General features: G+C 36.5%; 1 protein-coding gene across 2 annotated transcripts in view; it reads left to right on the top strand.

Moving 5' to 3' along the window:
* The window catches only part of TMEM245 (transmembrane protein 245), a 76,749-nt gene extending 64,135 nt beyond the window's left edge, over positions 1-12,614 (top strand). For both annotated transcript variants that reach the window (XM_038126749.1, XM_038126748.1), the window contains 4 exons: positions 1,854-1,954; positions 3,301-3,475; positions 5,603-5,797; positions 6,834-12,614. In XM_038126749.1, coding sequence (XP_037982677.1) covers positions 1,854-1,954; positions 3,301-3,475; positions 5,603-5,797; positions 6,834-6,879 — 517 coding nt within the window. In that variant the 3' untranslated portion in view covers positions 6,880-12,614. The remainder of the gene's footprint in view (positions 1-1,853; positions 1,955-3,300; positions 3,476-5,602; positions 5,798-6,833) is intronic.
* The last annotated feature ends 678 nt before the right edge of the window (positions 12,615-13,292 follow it).

Raw genomic sequence — 13,292 nt, 5'->3', positions numbered from 1 at the left:
ATGATATCCTCAGAAAGAGTAGACATGAGTTAAATGTCACAAAAAATGCAGAAAATTAAGACTTGAGTAGCTAAAGTATGAAAATATCTTGAATTTCAAATGCAAACTCACATTTAGCATTGTTACTGTGGCCTTGGATCTTGGGATTTTCTTGCCTCCTTGCCAATTTTTTTTAATGTCTGAAACTTCTTTTCTTATAACTCAAATACAAGTGAGTATGTCACACTTCAAAATATGTAGATTTTATTTATATTGGCCTGACTTTCCATTTTAATATAATAAAAGTTCATTTCAACTGATAAGTATTGAAGCTCTTTTTTTTTACTGGGGCCACCACATATTTGTAAATGTTCTCTGCCTTTCCTTTTGCACCATGTTATTCTTGCCTGTCAAAGATTAGACTTTTTATTTCAGGTCATTCTTTTAAGCTTGCTTTTTTTCTTTGTTTTTCCTTTCCCTCTTTTGGAGGGGAAAATGACTGACAACAGTTGTTTCTGGTTAGTCTGTTAAGAGAATCTCAAATTTTGAACAGTAGCGTTGATGTGTAAGGTTTATTATGCACTCGTAGCTTCCAGTGAATGAATTTTAATTAAGATAATTTTGATTCTGGAGTTATGTAGAAATCTAAAAGTGAGCCCTTAGGTAGGAAACAATGGCAAAAATATGCACACTGCCTACAGAAATAAAAATGAGGATAGTGGCCAAAGGAGCAAAAACTGGGAGTCTTGGACTTCTTGGTAGCTCAAGAAAGATTCTGCCTACTAATTTAATATCACAGAATCACAGGTTTCTTTGCTACAGGGCTTTATGGACTCAATGGAGGAAGGAAACTGTGCTGTTACAGACTTTAGATCCAGAAAGGGCAGTTTTTCTGCCCTTCAAAGATTGCTGTTGTATGGTTTCCTGTCCTCTTTGCCCTGCTGCCACAGTTCCCAAAACTGCCAAGACACAATCACTGAGTTATGAATGGGAAATTAACATCAGGAAACTTCACATTTATCTTTGCTAAGAGGGTGCATGTGCCCCCACTTGTGCAGTGATGGAACTGTTAGAACTGTTCTGAGCTGTGGGACTTGGTTACTTGGACTCAAGCTGAAATAGTGATTTCAGGAGACTTGGCTTCTTGAATATGGGTGAAAAACTAACATAATACAATAAGGAGATTTAGCAGTTTGAGATGATGGTTTTTGTGACTGTAGATCTAAGGCATGGGTTTCTAGTTCAGTTATGGGATATTCCACATGTGTACCTGCCCTAGTGCTGTAAAAATGTCACAGCACTTAGCAATCCTGTTCGCTGTCTCATGGAGCCGTGGTCACACTTAAGAGAGAAGAACTTTGGATTCAGTCCTGTTTCAGCAGGATTGAATTAGGTTCCCAGATTTGCCATTTGGTTTTTAATAATGTAGCCTAGTAAGCAACCTAAAAGCTGGGGGGATCCAGTGAAAAAGGGTAGGTATAGAAATGTAAGCAGATAAAGAAAATTAATGAACACCTGGAAGTGGAAAAGAGGAAAGAAAAAGTACTTTGTATGTAGAATGGTACTGCTTCTCGTAGAAAACAGGTTATTTTTGACAGATAATGTGGTCTGATACTTGAGCAGTTTATTTCAAGGAATCTATCCCTGGAGCCCATTTTTTGTGTCTAAATGCTTTTAATTACCTATGTGGTGAATATTTATTCTTCTCAGAGGGTACAGACCTATAAAGGGTTCAGTGTTACATTTTGAGATGTGTTATTTGTAGCACTGATGGCTTTTCAGTTATTCAAAGCAACCTGAGTGTGTATCTTCATAGTTCTTGGAATCAATCCTCTTGCTAATAAAAATTAACAGAGTTTCTTTGATCATTTTAGAGGTGTGTTTGATGCTTCCCTCAAAATGGCTGGGTTCTATGGACTCTACACTTGGCTGACTCACACTATATTTGGGATTAACATAGTCTTCATACCATCTGGTAAGAATTTGAGCAATTATATTTATAAATAACATTATGTAATTATTTATTGTACAAAATCAGAAATATTAAGTGTTGCTTACAAGCTTAGGTCTGATCTTGGAGAATTTGGCTGTGCAAAGGGTGGAGAGAATGCCCTGATTTCTGTCTTACTCTGAGCCTTGCCTTTTTCTGTTTTCAAAACACATTCCCTGCCAGCTATTTTACCTCTTCTTTCTGTTTCGTTTGCTAGATCCAATTCCTTCTCCCTTGTATTGAGTCCAAGTGTTTTCAGGTTTTAACTTTATTCTACCTTTCTTGGCTTCTGTTTCTTTCACAGTTGACAGGTGCTGATTTTTCAAGATGCCTAAATGCAGGAAGATGTGCTGTCATGGAAATGCATGATAAAGGAATGCTTCTTATTCTCAGTATTATTGTCTGACTGTATTACCAGACACTGGTTTTCTTTTATTATTTAATCTTAGTTTTGGAAATGGCTGGACAGTTGCTCAGAGAAGAACCTTCTCCCTTGTTTCTCTTTGCCCTTCTTTCTCTTAAAAGAATGATAATAATAGTAATTGCAAAATGTTTGTGTACAAGGAAGCATAAGGGGAAACTATGAAGCAACAAACCCCAATATAATTGGAAATTGCTGTATTGTAAAGTGCAACTGTCTTAAAGGCATTGATTGTCACTATACCTACTTAGAAAATAATCAGTCTTTTTTTTTTTTCAACTACATGCAAAATCTTAAAGGTTTTTGCTTTCTGGTTTATGAGACCAAAAAGAAAAACCAAAACACCCACTTAATTGTGCTTTGTATTATGTTTATAATACAGGAGGTGCATTAAATTATAGTGTCAGCAGATCTGTATTGCTTTAGATTACAACAGGTCTTTGTTATAAGGAGAAGGGCGTGCAGTTGTGTGCACACGTTTGCATACAGAAATATATAAGAAATATATAAGTCATAAATCTCATGTTTGCCTGCTTTCTCACTATTATGGATGGCTGCAGGAGATGCAGTAAGTTGGAGTGAGGCTTAGGTTCATTTGCGTTTTTACGCAGTAAGAAATGTGAATGAAGTTATACCACATGATTGGTGTAACTTCAAGTTTTTCTAAACTGATGCCTCTTAACTCCTTATGACTGTCAGTTGCTGAAGCTCTTCTATATGGGGAATGTTCCTAAACCACAGCTATAAAACACCAAGAGCCTCATGTGGCGCCTCTTCATTGCTTTATTTATAGCAGTTGATGGAAGGGGGACTTACTGGTGTGGCAGAAGTGTCAGAATGTAACTGTAAATATATTTGTGAAATATGTTTCTGTGATCTTTTTTTCACTTCTGCTTCTGTTGTGCTCTAGCATTAGCAGCAATCCTTGGAGCAGTGCCATTTCTGGGGACATACTGGGCAGCAGTCCCTGCAGTCCTAGATTTGTGGCTTGTGCAAGGACAGGGATGCAAAGCCCTTCTGCTCTTGATTTTTCACCTCTTGCCAACCTATTTTGTAGATACAGCAATTTATTCAGATATATCAGGGTAAGTACATTGAACACTTTTTTAAATTATCATTGTAAAAATGATTGACAATCACTGATGCCTTTAATTAAACTCATTTTTCTGAAGCATGCAAAACAGTATCTTCATGCTCAGGAATAACCTCATAGTAAGCAGTTTTACTAGCCTAAGTGCCTTCATTTTCCCAGGCCGCTTTTCTGTGAGCTTTGACACTTCAGAGGTCTTGAACTCAACATCAGCAAAATGAACTGTTTCAGTTGGGTTGTTAGAATTAGTTTATATTTTCTGTTTATCTAATTACTGAATAAAGGTGTGTAGCATTTTCTTTTTATCTCCTAATGCCAAATAATGATGCAGAGCAGATAAAACCATGAGCTATTTAGGGACCAAAAAAAAAAAAATAGAGTTAATGTAGAGTAAGGATATAAAGTGGTTCAGTTCTGTGTTGTTAGAAATTAGTATTTTTTTTTTTGCTAAATATAATTACACTGAGCAGAGAGTACCTAATGATAATATGCCAGATATTAATACTAATTTTCATAGACTGTGGCTCTAGTTATTTTGTATTAATTGAACCTGACAGGTGAAGTATAATGAAATTACACTTTTTTCCCAACAATAAATCATGGATAAATTTAAGGCTAGTAGCTATTTAAATAGCCAATAATTCTTCTGCTTCCTAGAATACATTTTTTTTTTGGACTGTAGAGGATACAAACTCTGTTTACTGTCCAGAAAATATATGGGAGAGGAATAGATTTTCTGTCAGTGGAGGAAAATAGTTTTTCCCAATAAATTGAACAGTGAGCATCATGATGTCTTGAGGATTAGATTAAACCTATTTGAAATAGCTGTAATTAGGTTATGCAGGGTTTTCTGAATGTCTACCTTTGTACTGTAGTCCTATTTCATTAGGTGATCTGTTGTTTAGTTTAGAAAACTAGGCAGAAGAATGTTTAAACTGATGCAAATGCTGGGAAAAATGAAGTTTTTAGGGTTTAGAAATTAATAATGTTTATTGTTGGAGAAACATAAACCTTCAGGCAACCTCAGGAAAGCAGTCTGCTCCTGCCAGTAGGTTAAGTTTGATCTGGGTGAGACATGATTGAGGTGTGTCAGATTTAATAGGTCACATTTCATGGCCTCATTTTGCACACAGTTGTGTTGAAGGTAAAGATTTAAAATTTGGGAGTTGAGTAGAAATCAGGACCATGGTAGAAACTTCAGGAACTGCTGGAGCTCTGAATTGACTAGCTGGTATTTTCTATGTATTACACTCAGAATTTAGAGGAACTTCCTGAGAATTGCAAGCTAAATTTCAGCTGTAGTTTTTCTTCTACAATTCCATATTGCCATCATTATTTTAGGTATGAAGTATGAAGAATGATGAGCAGGTTTTGTGTAATGCTGTTGGTAGGGTTCACATTTTGCAGCTGAACACAGATGCAAGATGTGAATGTGAGACATGGAAAATAAAAATGGCATGGTTTGCTTGCTGCCATAAGAGCTCTTATCAAAAAGCTATTCTTTGGCCCCAACTTTTCAGTAAATATTAATATGCTCATTAAAATCCTGTTTTATTTTTCATCTTAAAATGTTAAAAGCTAATGATAGCAAACACTCAATCTGAGAGGCTTTTTTATAACAAAATGAGAAGACATGGCTATTTCTTTAAAGACTGTATGCAAACTGTTCTTTAAAAGATGCACTGCAAGTTGCTGTCATCAGCTAAATGAATGGCTTTGCTCAGGGGTCCTCATATTACCTGTTGCTAATTGTGTTAAACTTCAGCAGTTCTTGACCATAAAGCATGAACAGTCTGTGTAACCAGCCATCTTTCCACTCTCAAAATGGAAGTGTGTTTGCCATTAAGTCCTTCAGACATTGTTCAACAAATGTCTGTAAAGTAACTGCTCCAGTGTGGATCTTAGCAGCGTTCCAGGCTACAACAGTGTTTGATCTGTCGTGCAAATACAGCACAGAACACAGCTTGGAACCTTTGTGCAGTCATTCAGGCAGCAGTTTATAGTGTAAATATGGGTAGCTATAGCTAGCTGGGTCATTTCCTAAGCTTAGTAAAACTTCAATTTCTTAATTGATAATGCTGTGTTTGTTGTTCTTAATGTAATTTTATTGTTCTTGTGGCAGAGGGGGTCACCCTTACCTGACAGGCCTTGCAGTAGCTGGTGGAGCATATTACCTGGGACTGGAAGGGGCCATCATAGGACCAATTCTACTTTGTATACTTGTGGTTGCTTCCAATATATATAGTGCCATGTTGGTGAGTCCAACAAATTCTGTGCCCACTCCATCACAAGCAGCGTGGCCATTACAGATTTACCGGTGAGCTGTAAATGTCTTACTTGGATGAATTATGTTTTCACACACATCAGTGTACCTATTCACAGGTGTAGGGAATGTGTGCCTGGGTTTTTATATAGTAGTGTGCACTCCCATCTGCATGAGTATTGTAGTGATTGAAGATGATTCAGCTGTCCCATATTTTAGAAATAAAAATATGGCTAAGTAAAGCACTCATTGGAACATGTATATAGGAAGTGTTTGTTTAATGTCTCTCAGCCCCTTCAGAAGGCTCATTTAGAAAATTTGCTGATAATACTTTTATGTCCTGTAATTTATATGCTGCTGTTGTGCTAGGAGATGATTGAACATAATTTTTAAACTCTTATTCATGGATATCTAAGAGTTCATTGCCATGAAAAAGGAGCCAGCCCCAAAATACTTCATTTTTATGTCCTAATGAACAATACGGCAAAATATAAACATACCTAGATTTTTAAAAATGTGATATCATTGTATGCCATTTTTCCATTAAAAGTATGGTCCTTAGTAATGTCATTATTGAGGTTACAGAATTATGGAATATAGAAATGTATCTTTAAACTGTACAGTTAGGAATGGGATAATAATAATAATAATAATACAGTTAGGAATAAACTCATAATTGAATAACTACTTAGAATTGTAAATCACATTGTGACAATATTAACAACAGTAGCTATTTTAATGTTTCTACTGTCTTGTTAAACTATATAGATTATCTCATTATACATATATCTTGAAGAGGTTTCTCTGCTTGTCAGAAATAATTCTTTGGCTTATTCACAGGAATAGTGCTGTCTCCTTTCATCTGTGTAATTAAGGAGAAAAACTGCTAATTGGACCTGTCTGTAGTCTCTGGCTTGTAAAAGTTACATTCCAGTTGCCCTGTATGAAAAAGATAGAGCTCCCAAGTACACACAAAAAAATCTTCATGTGTGATTGGTTCTCCTTTATTTTATAAGAAACAATTGTTTGGAATCACTGGGCAGATTTATGTCTGACTTTTCACTTTTGTTTTTCTCCCTCCACCTCCCAGGTCACCTAGAGAGAGTCCTGAGGAGATGAAAATGTCTGCAGAGTGATGGAGGTGCTGGGCTGTACCTCTACAACATGAGGGAATTGCTGTCTTCTGTCTTGGGTTCACAACAGCCATGGCCTTCTGTCCCTTCCCAGCTGTGCCTGGGGGCAGCTCACAGGGAAGCATAGATTGGGTTTTAGGAGAAAGCACTAGAACATCTGCTGGCCTTACATTATTGTGCACTTTGCCTCTTCGAGAGAGAATGTCTACTTCCCCTGGCTTTGCATACCAACACACAGTCAGCTGCCTTGTTGAAGACTTTGAAGACCTTCTGTCTTATCAAAAGAATAGTTAAGAGGACAAGTACATCCACTGGAGTCATTATCTTATCTGCTGAAATTACTAACTTGGCTTTTATTTATTGAGTTATTTGTCTTATTAAACTCTAGTAGCTTTAAAGAAAGCTGTAATTCCAAAATATTTATTTTTAGGCAATCTGGTGGCAAAAGAAGGGCAAACCACTCATGGTGAAATGAAAGTATAATATAATAGTTTGCTTCTCCTCAAGGTGTTTCTTTATAAGCTTCAACCATTGTCTGTAACTCATAATAACACTTAAATATTATTCACTTACACGCACTGAAATGTAATGTTGTTGGAAACTGGTATTTTTAATATCTTCCTGATATTCATAGAAATGCAAACTGTTAAATGTGAGTTTTCCTCTTACTGACATAGGAAGACTTGTTTAAATCTTGCCCCCATTTTCAGCAAAATCTGATAATATTTTGCTGTTTATCCACCCTCCCAGTGGAGTCATCTTGTCAACTAAATTTAATCAAAGGCCTTAAGTGTTTTCAGACAGTAGTAATGTAGGATGGTCACATCTCCTTCCAGTAACTGGAAGAAGTTTCATGGGGATTGTTTAATGTTGGTTTTCAAATGCTGTGGCTGAGTTCCATTCACTTTTTAAACAAATTTTACCACCAGAAAGAAAGGGGAGAGAGCATAGATTTTGGTTTAGTTTATTTGGGGCTTTTTAACCCTATAAGCATCTGGCCACATATCTTACTGAGATATAGGGTATATCTTAATATATTAAGGTATATCTTGTTAATAAACAAAGATCCTGAATATGTACTTTTGCTTAAAATACAGCTTTGGTGACATTTAAGGCCTTTTGTATTGATTGTCAAAGCATTTTGACACAATGGATCTTTATAAATGGATCCTTTTTGTAAATGAGGAGTGGGGTTTTTTTTGGTAAATATTTCATACTTGCACAGCTTTTCCACAAATCCAGTGAGGCCCTAGTACAAAGTAGCAGATGTGCTTGCTTAACCAAAGAACCACCATTCAGTTTCCAGTAACTCGAATTGATTTCAGAGTTTGATTGATAATGAGTTGTACAAAATATAGGCATGCCTTGTATTTATTGTTGACAGTAATTTAATGCTTGAAACAAAGGGATCTTATCCAGGGATAAGGATATCTTAAGATTTGTGCACAAACAGCTTGCAGGTGTTTGTTTTACTTGAGTTCTAGGAGTGCTGACAGATTTGGAAGGTTACTTCTATGATATTGTATGGATTTTTATATTGTTTTGAAAAATACATTGCCATGGAAAGTGATTGGAAAGCACTCAGGTACTGAGTAAAGAGGAAAGTCCTGCTATAGGTTTGCAATAAATAGGCTGCCTAACAAGACACAAATTGTCTGCTCCTCAGATTCTCAAAATAAGCTGCTGCAATGTTACTGATAAAATTGTATGTTTTAAATGAGAGGGGTTAAGTATGCTGTTTGTGCACACTTGCAGGTATGTGCTTGAGGGACAGACTTGGGCTTAATTTAGTAGGTTGACTCAGGTTTATCAAGATACGGAAGCATACCATTTAATATTTTAAATTCTGAAAGATCTGCACATCACTAACTGAATAAGAAGAATGTGTTGCTTGAATCAAGTATCTGTTTCATCTCCTTGGTTTTGTGGCTTACGAAAAAGCTGAAGTGAAACACATTTTTATAATCGTTGGTGGCTATGGTGGAGGATGTGGGGAAACTTCACGCTTTACTAAAATACTCCTGCAACTTTCTAACCAGGTGGAATGCGACCACCATGGTATTTAGGCAACTTCTTTATTGTATTACTTTTTAGTTCACAGTTTTGCACTGAATTGTTGTGTTCTTGTTGTAGGTTCTTATAGACAGCATTTAAAGCACCTCTTTGCTCACTGGTCAAGACATGTTTATTGTCCACACTTGCTATCCCATTTTCTGAGACAATCTTTCATACTCCTGTGGTACTCGACTTAGTAATTTTAAAGAGTCATCAAAATGCATTATTTTGTTTGGTTTTAAGTTTTCTTCTTCCCCTTCAACCAATTGCCTTAGATCAAAGAAGGGTCTCTGCTGTGAAGATCAAAACCATGATTGAGACACCGTTAACTTCAGTAATGCAAATGAGTAAAATCACCTGGGAAAACACATTGCTGTTTTGAAATGTTCCCTTTCCATCATGAAATCCTTTTATATAGAGAATTCACATCTGATGGAGTGCTGTCTTTAGTTTGTCCTCCTTTGAAATGAGGCTTCATTTTGATACTTTCTGTTCCAAATTCAGCTCAGACTTGCCATGAAGAACCATCCATGGTACATGTATTAAATGTAGCTTTAGGAGCTCATGCTGTGTGCTGTACCTGAATGAGGAACCAACTGTATGGTTCAGTAATGGTTCAGTAACATATAATGCCAAAAAGAAGAGAAAAATAAGGAACAAAACTTCCAACAACACCTTCTCGGAATAGGAAATATTCACTGATTTTCACTATGCTTAGAAAAAAAAAAAAAAAAAACAAAACCACAAAAAACCCCAAAACCACAAAATACCACCTTATGAAAGACATACTTTGATTATTCGGGTTTTGTGTTTAGCAAGTGTCTAATTACCAGCAGAAATATAAGACCTTGCCATTGGATATTTAACAATCTGTATTATTTTTGGAGCAGACTGAGCCTTTTTAAGAATGGTTTAGTATAGATCAGTCTTGAAAATAATCAAACTGGTCATTTTGACATCTGGTCTTTGAAAAGTGCCAGTTCATGGTTATATTGCCTCATCTGCAAAAGCAACCAGCAGTTCAGTGGGATAAGTTTTTAGTACATGGATTGTAGCTTTCAAAAAAACCAACTCAGCACACTCCCTGCTCCAAGATCCTACAACAACAACCACCACGCAACCAATAAAGAAGCCCCACCGCTCTCTGCAGTGTGATTTTCTTAGGAGAGGCCATCTTTTCTATAATGCTTGTAGGCAAGAAGTTGATGGTTTTTAGCTTTACTGTAAACAGTCATTCCAGGAGCAGGTACTTACTAAGTGTATTTAGTACATGAAGTGTTGAAGTGTTCAATAACTTAGAGTTCAGAAGGGAATGCTTGTAGTAATGCAAGACAGTGTGGTCTTATGGTATTGTGAGATTCAACTGTGGTGGTTTTCATCATTCTCCTTGGGGAATTGCCATTAAGTGTAGTGCCAAAGGGCTGGTGGTGTTTCTGGCACTCAAGTCTGAGTTAGCCTTTCCTTCCTGTACCTTGGCTGAGCACTGCTGTAGCAGAGCTGGCAGAGGTGACTGTGTGCCAGTTCATGGCCCAGCATGTTAGCTTCAGGTCACTGTACATACGGGCTTAATTGGATCCATTAAGGAACAAACTGCAGTGGGCAAGAACTTGGCACACATTCATTTTCCCAGCCATACTACAATATGGTGGCTTTCAGCACAGGTGCACCATGACCAGTTGGGAGCAGAAATGACTTATTTTGAAAGGCTGCTTAAAAAGAAACAGTTTAGCATTATTATAAATACATATGATGCACATTTTTCAGAAGTTAAGTTGATATCCACATGATATTTCCATGCACAGTGCTGTGTGTGTGTGTGTGTGCAGGTACACTTTGGCTTGTCTGATTTCAAGCTCTATGGGGCTTCTCTTAAATACACAGGGGAGGAGGATATACTGGATGTGTATTTTGTCAGAGATTATTGGAATAGGAAATCCATAATCTGTTTAATTAAAATAAGAAAAAAGCACTGTTCCGGGAAAATTGGATGCCGTCTCCAGTATTTGCCATTGTGGGTATAAGCCTAACTTTTTAAATAGGTGTATGACTGCAATGTTCAACATTGCTTTTCAGAAAGCCTGAAAAAGCAAAACTGGATGAAATTGTTCTCCAGTAAAAGCAGCAGCTGAATTGCTATGCCGCTGATCCCTAGTACTAGGAATACTGCACTGTAGCCTTTCCTATGGACCTGATCCACTGAGGATGGAAAAATACCATTATTCTACTGAGATTCCATAGATTTGCGTCATTGGTAATGGGTGTTTCCACAGCTGTCTTTATTCAAACATTATGTTTATATTATATTGACTTTAATTTGTCGCTGTAGATAGGGCCACCTTAATGGATGCTCCCTCTGGAAATGGCTACAATTTCCTTTGAAGGTACTGAAGGGTGTTGGGGTTGGAGGTAGCATTCATTAGGTTTAATAGCAGAGGTAGCATTCTTCTAGAGATGCAGTTGCTTACCTTGAAGTTTGCAATTTTGCAAGAGAAAATTGATTTGCAGATAATCTTTATTGAGTGTCAGCTGACATCTCTGAAATCCATGGATGCATCATCTTTATAAACTCTGTATTGACTTGTATTTCAAAGGGTTTTTTCTTCGTTCCTACACTTATTTCCTACACTTTTTGCTGAAGCCAACTTCGACAATTTCCTTATTATTCTTATCTGTACAAAACTCAAATCTCTTAAAGCTCTTAACAGACTAGGGAGACTTGATCTTTCACCTGGTAGTGTCTATCTGTCAGTTTACTAAGATATCTTAATGCTTTATGGTAAAATTTTCCAAAATTGCTTTTAAGTGATAAAATTGGAAATACTAAAAAATAACAATGTGGAAAATTAATTTGGTGTTGTGAAAGAAACAATGCCAAAAGTCATAAACATATTCAGGGATTCTGCATTGGGTTTGCAAGTGTATATATTGATATGCAGTGTTACATAAATATTGGGAGTCTCTGTCCTATTCAGACTTTAACTGAAATTTTGTCCTATTTTTTTGATACCTGAGAACAAAATAGTGCCTGTATATAATGAAAACAAGCAACATTTTCTACAATTCATGTTTACTTGATTCAGATTGAGGAAGAGCCAAGCAAATCCTGGTAGCGTTACTACCACTGTTTTATTGTAGTTCCTGTAAAGTAGGGAAAAGCTGCTAGTAATGCATTGCTGAGAGATTGCTGTTCCTGGAAGTATTTGCACACATCCTCTAAAAAACCGCCAAAACAATTAGGTGATGAAATACACCTTCAGTTCCCCAGACGCTTAAACTCATCCACACCTCCTCTGGTATCTTGTTTGGAATATAGTTTAGTACATGAGAGTATTGCTTCCATCCCCTTTTGGGAATTGATTCCAGGACCTGAAGGCATGCTTTCAGTGTCCATACTGAAATAGTATGTCCAATTCAGGAGGGAAGTGCTAATTGGAAATAAATGCATCCTTGATCTGCTCTGCATATGGATGGACTTGGACAAATATAATTCATGTTGCATTCAATTGAAGGTTAATTTTTTAATATAATTACTATTTGGTGACACCAAAGCCAGGTTTGAGTGAGGTGCAGGGTAGATTTGCTTGCAGCAGGGTGAATCTGCAAGCTAATAAAGTAGAGTGAGTGCTCTAGCATATACATATATATATATATATATATATATATACACACATATATATATATATGAACAATTTTTAGTGATGTTTTTAAAGCAAGAAGTTGATTTCTTCTAGCCTCACTTTTTACCCACTCGTGTCATAGACAGTAATCCAGTGAGGACCTAAAGTCAAAGAAATGTTTCATGGTATTCATGTAGATTAAACAAAAGAGACATCACAAAGCCAAAAAGTAGCCACACTGCGGTAGTTCATTAGGTTTAAGAACTGGCATCTAGGCCATTAGGTTGGAAAAACAAAATCCCAGTATTTACTACTCTTCCTGCCAGTCTCAGTCTAAACCAGAATCCTTCTCAAGTATCGATAAGAACTGCATTGTGTTGTTCATAACCTACTGTCTGTGTAGATCAGTGTTTTCATCTTGTCATCTGTCATCATGAGTATATTCAGCAAGCATTCAATTTGTTCAGATTGTTGCCTTTAAAAACGTTTTCTGTGCTTTATTGATGGTTGGATGGTTGGAAACCAACTTCTTCTATCAGTAGTTAGGTTCTTACCTATATATGTATATATATATATATATATATATATATATATATATATATATATATATATATATATATATGTGTGTGTGTGTGTGTGTATGTTTATATATGCTAGCTAGCATTTGACATTTTGGTCAAAAGATGTGGGAGGGTTGGAGTTTTTTCCCCCTTGGGAAATGTCACCAAACCAAATCCAAAGAAA

The sequence above is a fragment of the Motacilla alba genome, chromosome 2, assembly GCF_015832195.1.
Source record: "Motacilla alba alba isolate MOTALB_02 chromosome 2, Motacilla_alba_V1.0_pri, whole genome shotgun sequence".
Taxonomy (NCBI): domain Eukaryota; kingdom Metazoa; phylum Chordata; class Aves; order Passeriformes; family Motacillidae; genus Motacilla; species Motacilla alba.
Note: the sequence above shows the minus strand (reverse complement) of the source record. Positions and strands in the feature narration are given on the sequence as shown.